The sequence below is a fragment of the Mus musculus genome, chromosome 7 (assembly GCF_000001635.26).
Source record: "Mus musculus strain C57BL/6J chromosome 7, GRCm38.p6 C57BL/6J".
Lineage (NCBI taxonomy): Eukaryota > Metazoa > Chordata > Mammalia > Rodentia > Muridae > Mus > Mus musculus.
Window position 1 is genome coordinate 127,876,878 of NC_000073.6, and position 16,149 is coordinate 127,893,026.

General features: G+C 52.5%; 2 protein-coding genes across 9 annotated transcripts; one reads left to right on the top strand and one right to left on the bottom strand.

Annotated features, from left to right (window-relative positions):
• Window positions 1-36: 36 nt before the first annotated feature.
• Window positions 37-9,119, top strand: Zfp646 (zinc finger protein 646). Of its 6 annotated transcripts, none has more exons than XM_030242538.1 (4): window positions 161-246; window positions 1,026-1,230; window positions 1,693-7,041; window positions 8,566-9,119. In XM_030242538.1, the coding sequence occupies exons 3-4, from the start codon at window positions 1,776-1,778 to the stop codon at window positions 8,664-8,666; spliced, it is 5,367 nt and encodes a 1,788-aa protein (XP_030098398.1). In that variant the 5' UTR covers window positions 161-246; window positions 1,026-1,230; window positions 1,693-1,775; the 3' UTR covers window positions 8,667-9,119. The 6 variants fall into 6 exon arrangements, with proteins under 6 accessions (XP_006507820.1, XP_006507821.1, XP_030098398.1 ...); XM_017322215.2 differs by having other exon boundaries at window positions 236-335; XM_017322216.2 differs by having other exon boundaries at window positions 236-335; window positions 1,083-1,230.
• Prss53 (protease, serine 53) lies at window positions 8,567-16,088 on the bottom strand. Of its 3 annotated transcripts, XM_017322318.2 has the most exons (12): window positions 14,284-16,088; window positions 13,982-14,140; window positions 12,860-12,880; window positions 12,602-12,764; window positions 12,057-12,322; window positions 11,769-11,923; window positions 11,418-11,637; window positions 10,622-10,772; window positions 10,300-10,541; window positions 10,073-10,218; window positions 9,651-9,867; window positions 8,975-9,404 (listed from the first exon to the last, which is right to left on the bottom strand). In XM_017322318.2, the coding sequence occupies exons 2-12, from the start codon at window positions 14,037-14,039 to the stop codon at window positions 9,385-9,387; spliced, it is 1,659 nt and encodes a 552-aa protein (XP_017177807.1). In that variant the 5' UTR covers window positions 14,040-14,140; window positions 14,284-16,088; the 3' UTR covers window positions 8,975-9,384. The 3 variants fall into 3 exon arrangements, 2 of the variants coding, with proteins under 2 accessions (NP_001074737.1, XP_017177807.1); NM_001081268.1 differs by lacking the exon at window positions 14,284-16,088 and having other exon boundaries at window positions 8,567-9,404; window positions 13,982-14,093; XR_003946495.1 differs by lacking the exon at window positions 8,975-9,404 and having other exon boundaries at window positions 9,685-9,867; window positions 10,073-10,237; window positions 13,982-16,088.
• Between the last annotated feature and the right edge of the window lie 61 nt (window positions 16,089-16,149).

The following is a 16,149-nucleotide window of genomic DNA, read 5'->3' on the forward strand; positions in this document are numbered from 1 at the left end:
GCGGAAGTTTCGCGGGGAAGCATTAGCATCTAGGACACTTCCTGGTTCCTGGTAACAATAGGAAGTGTCCGCGGAACTGGGCTAGACTCTGGGTTCATACCAGCTGTCCCTGCTCCCTCTACCTCCTCCTCTCTCCCGCACCTTTCCCTCAGCTACCACTCCCGGGTACCCTGGCTGAGTGTGCGTGTGTATGGGCTCGAGAACTCTCGCACCAGCCACCACTTATGGCTCGCGGCTGCAGTTAGGGTAAGGGTCCCAGTGCGCAGGCGCGCTCCCGTTCACGACCTCCAACGGACGCGCCGGCGGCGGGAACCAGAAGGCACTCCTGGTGCGAGGTAGGGATCTAGAGAAGAAATTGGCAGAAAAGACGAGTGACTCTACAGGAATGTGATGGTGGTTGGTTAGGAAAAGGGGACTCGAGTGAAGGAGTTTTGAGAAGTGAGAATTCTGGGACCAGGCTCAGCTGGTGAGATTAGAAATAGTTGTGCTAGGGTCCCAGGAGACTAGTCAGCCCCGGAGAAAGGCCAGATGATGTGGCAGAAATGAATAGCTGCTGCTGGTTTTGGAATGAAGGTTGCCTCTTGAAGTGAGTTTATGTAAAAAAACGAGGTAACACGGCTTTGGATTTAGTGGTGTAAATGTACTTACAAGCTTATCATAGTGTCGCATGATTCTAGTCCCAGTTTGGGAAGCGAGGGCTACATAGTAAGACCCTGTCTGAAATGCCACCCACCCACCCCAAATACACTTGTGTAACAGCAGTGCTTGGCCCATGGTACTGTCCAGCCTGAGTTGCTATCATAATTTAGAGAAAAAGTAGAAGAGGGAATGAAAAGTGTTGGAGACAGCAAGGTAAGGTAGGTAGGGGATAGAAAAGGCAGAGAATAAAATGAACTTTCAACCTGAAATGGAATGGGATTAAATGTACTTAAAGGAAGTAAAACTAACGCCTAACAGGGAAACAGTGTGATGCTGAAAAGGCCAGGTTCATCCCTAAGAGGGCCTCTACCTTCTACAACACATAGGTGACCACTGAAGCCAGGTTCGTCCCTAAGAGGGCCTCTACCTTCTACAACACATAGGTGACCACTGAAGAAAGCAGCTGCTCTGCCATTCTTTTCAGACCACTCGGTTTAGCTGAAGAGTGAAGAAAGAAAGGTTGCACGTCTGTGTAAGGCCTGCCCAACAGTCGTGGCTGTCTCCTTCAATCTCAACTCTCAGGAGTCTGAGGTAGGAAAATTCATAAGTGTGAAACTAGTTTGGGCGACTGAGGGAATCCCAGAGCAGCTTGAACTTTACAGTGAGCTGAGACCATATCTCAAAAGCAAATAGTTCTGGTTCGTTGTTACAAAAACAAACACACACCTCATAGATTTTTGTTAGGTTGTCAGAATGATAGAGTGCACAGTCTGAAGATCAATAAGATCCATTATATATAACCTAAAAAACAAAATCAGTCTGTCTAGGCTCCAGATTTTATTTTCCTTATTTCTCTCAGGCTCTAGAGATGACTTAAACCTGGGGGAACATTTCTAGGAGTTTGTGCATAGCGAGGCTTTCTGAACCTCCAGACCTAAGAGAGAGCGGGTCCCTTGGCATGGATGTTTGGGGAACCTCTTTGCGACTTGCTTTAGTAACCAAGAAACAAAACTGACTCGATCCTTCCTTCTGACTACTGTCCCCCCTTTCTAGGCCTCAGCCCTTCTGCAGAGAGAATGCTGCTGCCACCTGTCTGTCCCTCCTGAGCCTCCAGGGGTTTTCTACCGCTTTGCCTCATGGAGGACATGCCCCTCTCATTCAGTTGCTCTGACTGTCAGCGCCACTTTCCTAACCTCCCAGAACTGGCACGGCATCGAGAACTGCGCCATTCATCTGCTAAGCAGGACGGGGAGGAAGCCGATGGCATCCCTCACCCCTATGGCAGTCACCCGGAGAACTTGGCCAACCATCAGAGGAACCATGAGACTCTTTTTTTCCCCTGTACCACCTGTGGCAAGGATTTTTCTAATCGCTTGGCCCTCCAGAGCCATATGAGGACTCATGCTCCTGAGAGCCACCGAAGGCACGGGCCTCCACATGCCATGGAAACCGCTCCACACCTTGGGAGTGAGACCATGGCTACTGACTCCTGGGGTCAGAGGCTTGGATCTGGGGAAGGCTGGGAAAATCAGACGAAGTTGGTACGAGAGACACATGACTGGGAATCTGGAGCTGACCCCAGGGCAGCGTCAGGGACGTGGGAAGATCCACCTACCAAACAAAGACAAGGCTTAGAAATGCAGCCAGATTCTAAAGGAGGTACGGCGGACTGGGTGCCCGCCGTCAGTTCCGAAGGAGCATCACCACTCCCCACTCCAGCGAGCAACCTTCTTAGCAATTTGGAACAGTATTTGGCTGAATCAGTAGTGAACTTCACAGAGGCCCAGGAGCCCACTGAGCCTCTTCCTACTGAGGGGGAGCGAAAGTACAGGTGCAGTGAGTGCGGGAAGACCTATAAGCATGCCGGGAGCCTCACCAACCACCGCCAGAGTCACACTCTGGGCATCTACCCTTGTTCCATCTGTTTCAAGGAGTTCTCTAACCTCATGGCCCTGAAGAACCACTCGAGACTCCATGCCCAGTATCGGCCTTACCACTGTCCTCACTGCCCCCGTGCCTTTCGGCTCCCCAGGGATCTGCTGGAACATCAGCAGTCCCATGAGGGGCTAAAGCAGGAACAACCATGGGAAGACAAAGAGATGCCTACCACAAATGGACACGCAGATGAGAGGAGTTGGGGTCAGCTATCTAAAACAGGGATGTTGAATGGTTCTGGGGAGCTCAGCTCTTCTGGACAGCTAGAAGATGGCGGCTCAGAGGAATATCGACCTTTCTGTTGTGGAGACTGTGGCCGTACCTACCGTCATGCAGGTAGTCTCATCAACCATCGAAAAAGCCACCAAACAGGTATCTACCCCTGTTCCATTTGTTCCAAGCAGCTATTCAATGCAGCTGCTCTGAAAAACCATATTCGTGCTCATCATAGACCCCGGCAAGGAGCTGGGGAAGGTGGTCAGTCATCAGTGTCCTCAACTGCTCTTACGTCAGCCGAGAATACTCCAAAAGTGGACGAGGTCCCCACTGCCAGCCTGGACCATCGTCCCTATAAGTGTAATGAGTGTGGTCGGGCTTACCGCCACAGAGGGAGCCTGGTGAACCACCGCCACAGCCACCGGACAGGAGAGTACCAGTGTTCACTTTGTCCTCGAAAATACCCCAACCTTATGGCTCTGCGCAACCATGTGCGGGTACATTGCAAGGCTACACGCCGAAGTACAGATCCAGGGACTGAAGGTTCACCCAGCCCTGTCAAGAAAGAACAACATGATCCAGTGGGAATGGAAGCAGCATTCCACGGAGATGAGGAACATGCATGCAAACGTGAAGAAGAGGCCACCAGTAACCCCTCAATGGCAGATAGGACAGTGCCACAGGTGTGTAGCATTTGTGGAATGTTGTTTGAAGATCTCAAAAGTCTCGAACATCATAGCGTGACCCACAGGGAAGGAGAAAAAAGCAGGACAGACAGCACGGTGTCACCAACTAGAACATTTGCTTGCCAAGACTGTGGCAAGAGCTATCGCCACTCAGGCAGCCTTATTAACCATAGGCAGACCCATCAGACAGGAGACTTCAGTTGTGGGGCCTGTGCCAAGCATTTCCATACCATGGCTGCGATGAAAAGCCATTTACGGCGTCACAGTCGGCAGTGGAACAGAAGGCGGCAGAAGCAAGATAGTGGTACAGGGGAAGTAGCCACGCTCCCACCTGGGGGCGCCTGGACCCTGAAGCTGGAAAACGACGAGGACCCAGATTCTTCCCAAGATCCTTTGGGAGAAAGTCCTTGTGAAACTGAAGACAACCTGGAAAGGGATGGGGACTGTTTGCAGGCTGGATCTAGAGGCAACGAATGTGTGCTTAAAAGGGAGGAAGCCTGTTTTCTGGGTGATAAAGAGGGCACTGAGGAAGGACTAGAAGAGAGAGAGGCCTGTTTCCTTGACGACCTAGGCACCCCAGGTGATGAGTGCAATGAAACTGGCTTCTGTGGTGGCCTCCCTGGGATGGACAGTGACCGGAAGAGGGGCATCTGCCACTCTGACTCCTCCTCCCACCCTGCTGACGCTGACACTGTCTGGAAGGCCGCAGCCACTCACACCTGTTCTGACTGTGGAGATTCTTTCTCCCATGCTGCTGGCCTGTTGAGCCATAGGTCCTGCCACCCTCCAGGCATCTATCAATGCTCTCTCTGTCCAAAGGAATTTGATTCTCTGCCTGCCCTTCGAAGTCACTTCCAGACCCATCGGCCAGGAGAGGTAGCCTCAGCACAGCCCTTCCTCTGCTGCCTGTGCGGTATGATCTTTCCTGGGAGGACTGGCTACAGGCGTCATCTGCGCCAGGCTCATGGAGCTTCTGCCATGACTGAGGGCTCAGAAGAAGAGGAGGAAGGCACAGCAGAAACAGCCTCTACCCATAGTCCTCCCCTGCAACTCTCAGAAGCAGAGCTGCTGAATCAACTGCAGCGTGAGGTGGAAGCTCTAGATGGAGCAGGTTATGGTCATATTTGTGGTTGCTGTGGTCAGACCTATGATGACCTGGGGAGCCTGGAGCGTCACCACCAAAGTCAAAGTTCTAGCAATAGGACAGAGAATGTTCCTAGCCATTTGGAAGGAGCAGGTGATGCAACAGAAATGGTTGCAGATCATGGCTTTGAGGGCACAGTGACCTCCGTCTCAGAAGAAGGTGGGGACATAAAGTCTGAAGAGGGAGTAGGTGGCACAGTTGCAGACAGCCTTTGCATGCAGGCTGGTGAAAGCTTTCTGGAGTCCCACCCTCGCCCTTTCCAATGTAACCAGTGTGGCAAGACCTATCGCCACGGAGGCAGCTTGGTAAACCACCGAAAGATCCACCAGACAGGTGATTTCATCTGTCCTGTCTGTTCCCGCTGCTACCCCAATCTGGCTGCCTACCGGAATCATCTGCGGAATCACCCTCGCTGCAAAGGCTCAGAGCCCCAAATGGGGCCCATCTCAGAAGCAGGAGGCTGCAGTGAGCCCCAGAATGCAGCAGAGGCAGGGCAGGAGCAGGCTGTCATAGGGCAACTCCAGGAAGAGCTTAAAGTGGAGCCCTTGGAGGAGCTGGCAGGTGTCAAAGAAGAAGTGTGGGAGGGGACCGCTGTAAAGGAAGAGGAGCTGGAGCAGGAGTTGGAGACAGGCTGTCAGACTGAGGTCACCTCGGAGCGGCCCTTTAGCTGTGAAGTGTGTGGCCGCACCTACAAGCATGCTGGCAGCCTTATCAATCACCGGCAGAGCCACCAGACTGGCCACTTTGGCTGCCAGGCCTGCTCCAAGGGTTTCTCAAACCTCATGTCACTCAAGAACCACCGGCGCATCCATGCAGACCCTCGACAGTTCCGCTGCAGTGAGTGTGGGAAAGCCTTTCGCCTGCGAAAGCAGCTGGCCAACCACCAGCGAGTCCATGCTGAGCGACGCAGGAGTAGGGGCACCCAGAAACTGACTCGTGAGGACCGGCCTTTCAGATGTGGGCAGTGTGGCCGGACTTACCGCCATGCTGGCAGTCTCATGAACCACCAGTGCAACCCTGAGGCCAGCCGTTACAGCTGCCCTTTCTGTTTTAAGACCTATTCCAACCGCACAGCCCTGAAAGACCATCAGAGGGTACATTCTGATAGTCAACAGCGGCGACAGTCAGGATGTCCCCAGAGGGCAGCAGCTGTACGTTGTACCCTATGTGGCTGTGGCTTTTCTGGCCAGGGATCTCTAGAGCAGCATCTACAGGAGCATGAGGACACCAAACTAGAGGTAGCCAGTGGCCAGGGAGGCCAACATGCTACAGAAGGCAGTGAGGAGAACCTTGATGACTGGGGACTGGAGGGCAGGTCAGATGGTACTGAGGTACTGCAGGTGGAACATGAAACCAAGAGGCCTGGGGGACACAGTCAGAGTCCCAGTAGCCCAGCGTGTTCAGGAGGCACAGAATCCACACAGCAGGTGGGGAAAGTAGATGGGAGTCAAGGAGACAGAGGACAAATGAACCACAATGGTGCCTGGGTTCTTCAGGATCAGTTAACCAAGCCAGAAGGCAAGTTGGAAGACACTGTCTCCAGGAATCCTTGTCACCTCTCTGAGAGCCAGTCCAATGGTCCTACTCTAAGATACAGGGATAGTTGGAAAGGTGCTGACAGCGGCTCTCAACTCCAACCAGAAAGCCACTGCTGCAGCCAGTGTGGCAAGGCCTACTGCCAACCTGATGGCCTCTTGAACCCCAGCATTAATGGGAAAGACTGTCACATTTGTCTGCTCTGTTCCAAAGAGTTCTTGAATCCTGTGACCACTGAGATCCACAACCACACTACTGCCCAGCGCTTTGCTTGTAGTAATTGTAGCAAAGTGTGTGAGTCCCACAGTGAACTGGCCACACACATGAAGACTCATGCTGTTGAGCACAGTCAGATGTCAGGTCAGATGGAGAAGACCAGAGGTCCACAGGCTGGGATGGCAGAGGTGGGTCCTCCTGGTCCAGGGAAAGCTCAGGAGGCCCCATCAGAACTTCCTGGAGACCCAGAGGAGAATGGGGTGCCAGCTAACGGAGGACAAGGAATACATTTCCCAGCAGCTGAAGACAAGGAGCGTCCCTTTTGCTGTGCTCAGTGTGGGCGTTCATACCGCCATGCCGGTAGCCTGCTGAACCACCAGAAGGCCCACACCATTGGACTCTACCCCTGTTCCCTGTGTCCCAAACTTCTGCCTAACCTGCTGTCTCTCAAGAACCACAGTCGGACCCACACGGACCCCAAGCGCTACAGCTGCAACATCTGTGGCAAGGCTTTCAGAACCGCTGCCCGGCTTCAGGGCCATGGACGGGTCCATGCACCCCAGGAGGGACCATTCACCTGTTCTCATTGTCCTCGCCGCTTCCGCCACCGAATCAGCTTTCTGCGACACCAGCAGCAGCACCAGGAAGAGTGGCCAGTGTCGAGCTCAGGTATGTGGTTGGGCAGAGGATTGAGAGGATCCAGGAGGAGGTGGGCACAGAGGAGAGAAAGCATGGCCCGGAGTAGGTAAGGGAAGCAAGCAGAAAAGAGAGTCAAGTGGAGCCTGAGGGGCAGGAGGCCTGGACATGGACTGACCATCTAGCTTGAAAGGCCTGACTGCCTTTGAGCCACTGAGGTGTGAATCTGGTGTGAGTCAGGGAGATGGGTGCTGGGGTAGGTTGGGCAGCGGTGTGAACTCTTATATAACCAAGGAGGAATGGCTGTTTTCTTTCAGTGAGCATCTGAGAATCTTGATTTAGTCAGTGACAGTTTCCAGAGGAAAAGGGTGGAACCCTGGGCCTTGTTTAGGTTCTGGTCTTCCCTAGAGTTGGCAAGAAGCCAGGGACTAAGGAGAAAGGTGAAGGATTGCCAACTCCTGGGTTGTCATACAGATAGTTAGTGGTCTGCAGGTCCAAGGCAGAGGCGGGCTCTCCTGCTCAGTTGGTGACTTCTAACTGCACACTCTATGGCTTTACTGCTGACTTAGCTGTGTGCTGGGTCACTGGCCAATGCTCATTCTTCTGTCTCCTCCCCCTATAGTTTGTCTCTGACTTTTTTCTTTTTCTTTTTTTTCTTTTTTCTAAGATTTATTTATTATTATATCTAAGTACACCATAGCTGTCTTCAGACACACCGGAAGAGGGCATCAGATCTCATTACTGATGGTTGTGAGCCACCATGTGGTTGCTGGGATTTGAACTCAGGACCTTCAGAAGAGCAGTCAGTGCTCTTAACCGCTGAGCCATCTCTGCAGCCCCCTCTGCCTTTTTTTCTTGAAAATGATGCCTCTGTGAGTGCTGCACTACATCTTTGTGTTCGTTCTTTTAGTTAATCTTATCCTCCTTCTGCTACAGATCTTATAGGAGCTAACCAAACTACTCTCTCTGCCAGCATTTCCCCCACACACCCCTTTTAACTGAAGGATTGACTCACAGATAATTGTTTCTTTGAAGCCAGGCCCAGTTGAGCAGCCACAGTCATTAGTTCCTATCTCTCATCCTCTATCACTGTGAATCTCTGGTAAGCTGGTCTCCACCCAGCCCGCAGAAGGGTAAGGATGTGGAGGCATGGGGCTGTAAGCTCATCTTCCACATCTAGAGAGAAAACTGTTCCATCTACAGCCACCAAGGGTGATGTCCCTGAAATGGTATGCCCTTGCCCAGAGCTTGACTGGGAAGGACAGGATAGTGGTGATGGTTCCTGAGAACTGTAACTTCAGGTACAATGAGCCAGGGGCCTGTTAGCCAAGGCTGCAAACCTAACTGGGAGTTCTAGGACTCCTGGGCTTGGTTGGTTTGGTGAGGGAAAGATGCTGGGCACGGTGAGACCTGGGGCCTCACACACAGGACGCAAAGGCTTGAATGCTTATCCATCTATTCAGTCAGCCTCTTGTCCTTCTCTCTCAGGCCAGGGATGGCCTGCAGGGCTGAGAGGTGGTGTAGGCCTCCCTCAGTGTCCTCTCCTTCTCTCCGCAGGAGCCTCAGTGGCACCAGCAGCAAGCAGAGAGGATTCCTCTACAGCCTCGCTTCCGAACCCCTCACCCCAGTGGCCTGCAGACCTCAGTCTCTCCCTCTGAATGACAGGTCTCCAAAGAACAGTTGACTGAAGGATGGGGCAGGCAGGGAGAGGCTTGCTCTCCTCATTTTGCTCAGGAGTTGCTTGGGCATCCCCATCTCCTCTTCCCACGAAGAGGACCCTAATCTGGCTTTTTCCCCCAAGAAGGGCATGAGGTAGTCTTCATGTCTGTGCCCATGAAGGATGAAGGATCTCCTTCCCAACCCTTTGTCACCATGATTTTCCAGGGCCAGACTCTGCCAAAATGCAGAGAGAGCCAGATTCTCACCCAGGGAGAGGCAGATCAGAGAGAACCACTGGTGCGAAAGCTGCCTGTGACAGGGGAGCCTTTTACTATAGTTTGTAACTTATTTTCTAAAATCTATTTTGTAACAATTTAAGTTTTAAAAAAGGAAATTGCTCCCCAAACCCCCCACCCCCAAGGAAAAAAAAAACAACTTTTTTTTTCACAACAGCTACTGGTGTGGTTATATCTGAAGGATTGGCTAGGGAATACTGGAGACATCTCTGTTGGAAAGCAGAACTTGGGGGCGGGGCCATGGCACACATGAAAAGCATCTCTGGGCAGGCTCATTCTCAGCCAGCCAGCCAGCTGTTGGACCTGCCTCAGGGCTGGGAACCACAAGACCGGGAGGGGAGGGGCAGGAGTGTAGAACTGGGTGTTGACGTGGGAGTTGTCTGGCGTTTCTGGCGTCCTGTGAGTAAACTAGAGTCACCAGTCAACAACTGGCTGGTTGGCCTGTGAAGGAGAGGAAGAAAATTAGTTTGGCCCCGTCCCTATAGCCTTATTACTTCCTTTGAAGAAGCAAGATCTGTCTTGGCCCCTATGGAGTGTGGGAGACCAAAAGACCAAGAAGCTGAGACCCCTGCTTCAAAGTCCATGTGGGTCTGACTGTTGCTGACCTCTACCCCAGGCAGCTAAAACGAGTGAGAGCAGGGTTTCCTCTAGGTGGGAGCCAAGGCTAAAGAAGAGGAGGGAACATACTCGAGTTGACCAAGCAGCTTCCAGTCTCAGCCTCAGGCTCTGGCTCCTCAGCGAAGTAGACCTGCCAGTCTAGATTGCTGATCCAGTCCTCGTAGGCAGAGAGTGCTGCAAAAACTGCAGGCTTTGCAGAGCTTTGACAGGTGTCTCCAAAGCTGTGCAGTCCAACCAGGAACCATGTGCCCCTGATCTCATGTACAAGTGGCGCCCCAGAGAGGCCCTGTTAGGGAGCAGGTTACACATGGTAACTTCCTGCAGCAGGTAGAAGGGGCTTGGGAACTGTTTGGGGGCTAGCTGGCACAGAAGGGTTTAGTCTGCGGTGAGAAGCAGGGCTCGCAGTCAAGCCTGGCAGAAAGTGTGTTCATGCACTGCGGGGTGAGAGAATGCCAGGGTCTGCTGGGTAAGGATTGGGAATTTGAACTCACCTCACAGTGAGGGGGCTCACCCACGACAGTGGTGCATACCATCCCTGGCAGGATGGGGATGCCTGTGCCCCCAGGAGCTGCATGCTGTCTGCTACAGGCCATCGGCCCCAGGACTGTCACAGGTACTGTCTGGGGGTAGTTGATGCCTGTAAGTAAAGGCAGAGCCTAGATGCTTCAGTTGCCTCCAGGTTCAGTGGACAGATGTCAGGGTCCCTGTTCCTATGTACCTGCTTTTTGGGTCAGCCCAAGAACCCAGCCATGTTCACCATCAGGCAGGTGGTGGTCAGCATAGGGCAAGCAGAGGGGCCTTAGGCCAGGGCCCAATGTCACAGGCTGAGCCAGCAGCAGGAAGGCCACATCATAGCCGCCTTCTGGGTGGGTGTAGGCCCCGTGCAGAATGAGTTGCTTCAGGCCCCATTCCTCTGGTCCAGCCCCCAGTCCTACGCTCCATTCCTCTAGGGTTTGGCGCCTGTGTTGAGAGGCAGGGTTGGCAGCACTGAGTGATAGAGCTGAGACAAGGGGCACAAAGGAGAGAGACATAAGGCTCACCCGATAAAGCAGTGAGCAGCCGTCAGCACCACCACCTCCGATACCAGAGCTCCACCACAAGCCAGCTTCCCGTGGTGCTTCAGCCTGGCATCCCAGGGCCACTGAGAGAGCGCTCCTGCCTGGGGTCCTGCACTCCTCAAGGAGCCACATGCTGAAACAGGCAAATGACATCATCCAGTTTATTTAGTGGTCACTCAGTGCTGAGTGCTTCTGTAAGTTAGCAAATCTTCCTATATATCCTTTTCCGAGTTGACTTTCAGCCTCTTTACCAAAGGTAACCAAAGTAACAGAGCTTAGCCTAGAGCTCTGTAACCCAAGCCAGGTAGACCACTTGGGAATCAAAGACAATTTTTAATCCTGATGTCTGACAGTATCCATCTAGTCTTACCGGGAAGGGCTCTGCCCAACCCCCCTCCCATCTGCACTTCTCCAAGCCTGTACCAGCCCTAAAACTCTGGCTATCAGAACCAAGCTTCCTTCCCAGGAATGACTTTGCATGCAATTTGCATTGCAGGCCCTGCCCTCTCTCACCTCCCTGAATCTCCGCTCTGGAAACTTGCAGCTTTCCCCTGAAGCCAGCCAGATTTCACCCAGATCTTTAAACTCCCTGGCCCCAGTGGGGTTCTTTCTATCCTAAAAGGGGCCTTAGCAAATCTCCTGGTTCTCGCTTGGCCACATCTAGGCTGAGTCTGAGCTGAAGTTTGTTTCCTTGCCCTTCCACCCACTGTTCAGGAAGTCTTGATGTGGCTTGGGTGTCCCCGTACACCCCAGTCCTGATACCCGTTCTCATACCTACCTACACAGCTGTTCTCGTCGCTCATCTTCACAACTCCTGGGGCCTGCACCAAGAAAGCTGCCTCGTGAACATGGGCCTGCAGCCATGAACTGTGTACTGCCATGTCAGTCAACAGCACAGGGGTGTCCTCTTGGGCACATTTTGATGTGAAACTAATGATTCCAACCTGGACCCAGTGTCCATCAGGCTCACGGCACATCACAGGTCCCCCAGAATCTCCCTGGAGCCAGAAAAAGAGCCAAAAGCAGAGCCACCTGAGCCCCAATACAAGCCCCATACCCTCCTCTAAGGACTGGGCCCTCAGCCCTAGACTAGACCTCCCTGCGTCCCCCCCCCCGGTATTCATCAGACCTGGCAGGGCCCCTGTTCCCCAGGCTGTGCACCCCCACAGAGCATCCCAGGTCTTGCTGGGTTGGACAGCAACCTCTGGTGCAACCGATTGTAGAGACAGTTACAAGTGGGGCGGCTGATGAGACGGAGGCGCAGATTCCGTAGGGTTCTGGAAACTGGCAAAGGAGAGAATGTTGAGTCTAGCCCTGGAACAATGGGAGCAGGGGCCTCTCACAGTCAGGAACTGATTCTGTTTGAGCCTGGGCAAGCAAAGTGCCTCTCTAGACTTCTGTCTAGGATAGTACTTACCATCACTGGTGTTCTGGTCCCAGCCAGTGGCCCAGCAAGAAGCTCCAAAGGGGAAGTGGTAGGTGGGTTGGGGCAAGCAGAGGGTTGTCTGAACGGTGGGGTGGGTGAGCTGGAGCAGGGCCAGATCTGATCCCTGGCTATAGTGGTTATAGGCCTTGGGCAACTGCAGGGCAGCAACTCCCACCTCCTCAGCCCCCGGGCTCTGCCCCTCCTGCTTGAGAGAACCCAGGACCACGGACCAGGAGCTCAGTTCTGCTGTGGCCATCCTGAAAGGAGAAGGGTAAGGGCCAGACAGCTGAGAGTCAGCGGAGACATGGCACCGTGGGGAAGAGCACATGGGTTTCATCACAGTTCCCTCCTCTCAGGCTCCATTTATTCCTTTGTAAAGCATCTACCATGAAAGATTGCTAAGGTTAAGCTGGCAGTGTTTCTGCTCCATGGCACATTTTCCATGAATGATGCTTATTATTGTAGAGGCAGGAAAGCATTTTGAGGTACAGGGACAAATCCACCCTCAAACGGAGAGACTGAAAAGTGTGACTCACTTTTCAAAGCAGTGAGCAGCTGTGAGGACCCAAGTGTCTGCCACCAAGGAGCCACTGCAGATGTGTACACCCTGTCGCCTCACACTGGCCTGCCAGGGCCATTCACCAGGTAATGTGTTGCCTTCCTGGGGCTCTGGAGGGCCAGGGCCACGCTGCCCGCATGCTGTAGAGAAGAGGGAATCATGCTAACTGCAGCCAATACCATTTCCCCTCACTCATACTTGAGTGCAGCCCGGGGCCCAGGTCCTCATCACTTACCACGCTGAGCTGCTTGAAGACCTAGGAAGAAAGAAACACAGGCTGTGGGGGTGCCGTAACTGCCTGGCCCAGGTTGGGTGGAGGGATGGATTGAAGGACAGGCCCTGGGTCCATATCTGTGACTGGCTACCTCACCAGCCCCTCCCAGAATGAAGACATTTATATGAGGCGGAAAAGCAGCTTTTATTGGAGCTCATTCAGAGTACACAGCCATTAATTCTCTCAGCTGTGCTCAGCACTCCTGGGCCCAAGGAACAAGGCCTCGGGTTTACCTTGGGAGTAGGCCAACCCTCCTCCAGGCTTCCGAACCCCTAACTCCTGCCTTTACCGCTGAGTCAGAGAGGTGGCCTGTGTATGTGAAGAACATTAGCCTAATTGTCCCTTCAGCTGTGGAAGCCTAAGAAGGTAGATTAGAGGTCTGTGTCATGTCCTAAGTGGGGGAGGCCCCAAGTGAGTCTCACTCCACCCCATCCTAATGAATCAAACTGTCTACTTTTCCAGTGGGTCCCTGTCATGCCTGTAACCCATCACAGCCTCACTCAAATAGGTCTACTGTACATCGGAGGCAGAGCTGGTGTGGACAGCCTCCAGTGAGTGAGGCCAGAACATGCCTGAGGTCCTTCTGGAAGTAGAGGATAAGAGAGAGGGCAAGACCAAGACGCACACACAGACACCCCCCCCCCCCAACATCCACCATCCACGTTCAGACAGTGATCTCAGACCCTTTCTAACCCTGGCATTAGACTGTAGTCTCAAGGACATTATTTAGCTTTTCTGTACTTCTGTTTCTTCACCAAGATCGAACAGTAGCACAAGTTAAAGAACTACTGTAAAGATTAAATATATTAACAGCTTCTTCCAAAGTGCTGTAACGTGGCCCAGGAAAATCACAGCCATTTTGACAATAGGCTCTGTGTTACCTCCCCTCAGCACCTCACCCCCAAGAACACCTCCCTCCCCAAAAGACACACACCAAGGACATTCACAGGGAGACTGTAGCCCCCTCAGGATCTCTTACATACCAAATTGCAGTCTACTGGGGCAGATGAAGGCTTAGGAGCCTCCCCACCACCACACACACACACAATGCCACTCCCTGTCCCTCATACTTGAAGGACTTACCCTCTATCACGACCACAGCTCCCACAATAAGCAGCTCTGGTCTCCAGCTCTGCCTCATGCTGCTCCAGGCCACTCAGTGCTCCGGCTGTCAGAAAGGCCACCTGGGTCTCCCTGGCTCCACCCCTGCTCCGCCTCCAGTCAGGTGTTACTTTTCCTGGGCTGGAAGGGAGCCAACAGCGCTTAGCTTGGGGCCAGTGGTTGTGTGGCCCTTACCCCTCTCTGGCTCTTTACCAGCCATACTCCTCCAGTTCAAATCCTAGTTCCTCCAATGATTTTGAACAATGAAATTGTTTGTGCCTTACCTGGAGAACTTAATTACTTAAGGGTGCCTGGGAGATTCTGGAGAGATGGAGCAACAATTAACTGCACGACCTGGTTTAATTCCCAGCTCCCATAGGGCAGTTCACACCATGATCTGTAACTCCAGTTCCAGGGGATCTGACACTGTCTTCGGCCCTCCCAAGGCACCAGTCATATATAGTACATAAACACACATGCAGACAAAACACTCATACACATAGGCTAATAGTAAAGCCCCTTCAAATGGACGGAAGGAAGACTGTTTCAATTATTTATTCCAGAGAGGGGGCAACCTGTGAGCAGTTTCTCCCTCTACGTGGTTCCCAGGGTTTGAAAGCACATGGCCAGGTGTCTTTACCTGTTGAGCCATGTCACCAGGACCATGCAAAGACATTTGTCACCAAGCCCAACTACCTGGGTTTGATTCCTCAGATTAACATGTCAAAGAATCCTTGCAAGCTGAACTCTACACACACCATGATATTCAGCGCACGGCCACACGCACATAGACACACTTTTTAAAAACATGCTTAGGGCCCCAGAGAGATTGCTTACTGACTCTTCACTACCTGTTCTTTCCAGAGGACCCAGGTTTGAGTTCCAAATCCACACAAAAGCTTGACAAACACCTGTAATTCCAGTTCCAGATCCAACACTCTTCCACCCTCGGCAGGCACCAGACATATGTGGTGCGGATACATAAGCAGGCAGATGTTCACACATAGTAAATAATTTTCTAAATACAGTGGTATATACATGTAATTCCAGTACCTCGAGGCTGAGGCAGATTTTTGAGTTTAGGTTGAGCTGCCTAACAAGTTCAAGGCCAGCCTAGACTAAAGCAAGACACTATTTCAAAAAGAAGGCAAGCAATCTGTTAGTGTTTAGCCAAGGGTGACTTGTAGACCAGCTACTTCTTGCATGAGAACATCATCTGTGGAGCAGTGGCAGACTCCTCAGACTCCCCTCAGCTTCCCTGCCTCCTGCAGGCCAAGGCCAGGCAGGTTTCATACACTCCCCTCAGTTTGCTTCAGAGGTAACATGCAGGACTGTGTGTTAAAGGGGTGGCTCTCATCCTATCCTCTCTCTGGGTCTGCCTCCTTGCTGGCAGGGCATTGCTCTTCTTTCTGGCAAATGTGTGGATGGAGGGTAGAACACTGAGGTCACATCCTTTTTCACCTTCCGACTCCCAGTTTAGGCTAGTTCCACCATTACCTGACCCTGATACAGAGGCAACAGTGAGCAGAGCTTAGAGAAGACACGAGCCAATGCCCAGGCAGACACAGATTATGATATAGGGGCTATCGTATAGCTCAGTGGTAGAACACTTTCCTACCTTGGAAAGCCCTGCAATGTGAATTATGGGATGTGTGCTAATCTGAGATCTCCCTCCCCCAACCCTTCCCCAGTACTAAACATATACTCTCAGAGCATTTTAGCTCCCTCACGAATACAGAAACAATGGTAGTAATTATCTACTAAGTTAACACAGGTTCTTTGACAGTGCTTGGGATGTCAAGTGCTTAGTCCACATTAGGAAAAACAGAAATAGGATCTTAGCCTGGCCCTGCACAGGGTTAAGATTGGCCATGATGATAGGTGAGGCAGTTGCAGGGTTCAAGCTCTACCACAGGAAGAAGTTCCTTCCCAGCAAGTTTGCCCTCCAGGTGTGTGGCAGGCCCTCCTACGACAGGAGGTCTGATCCGTAGGCAGCAGGCTCAAGCTTGTTTCCTAGACATGGGGGCTGATGTGCCAGGTTTTGCTGACTACACATGCTGGAGATGATGTGTCCTCTCCTTCCGGGCAGGCCCTCCATCCTCTCTGACTCACCCCAGTTCTAGAGAAGGCAGTAACAGGGAAAGACTGAC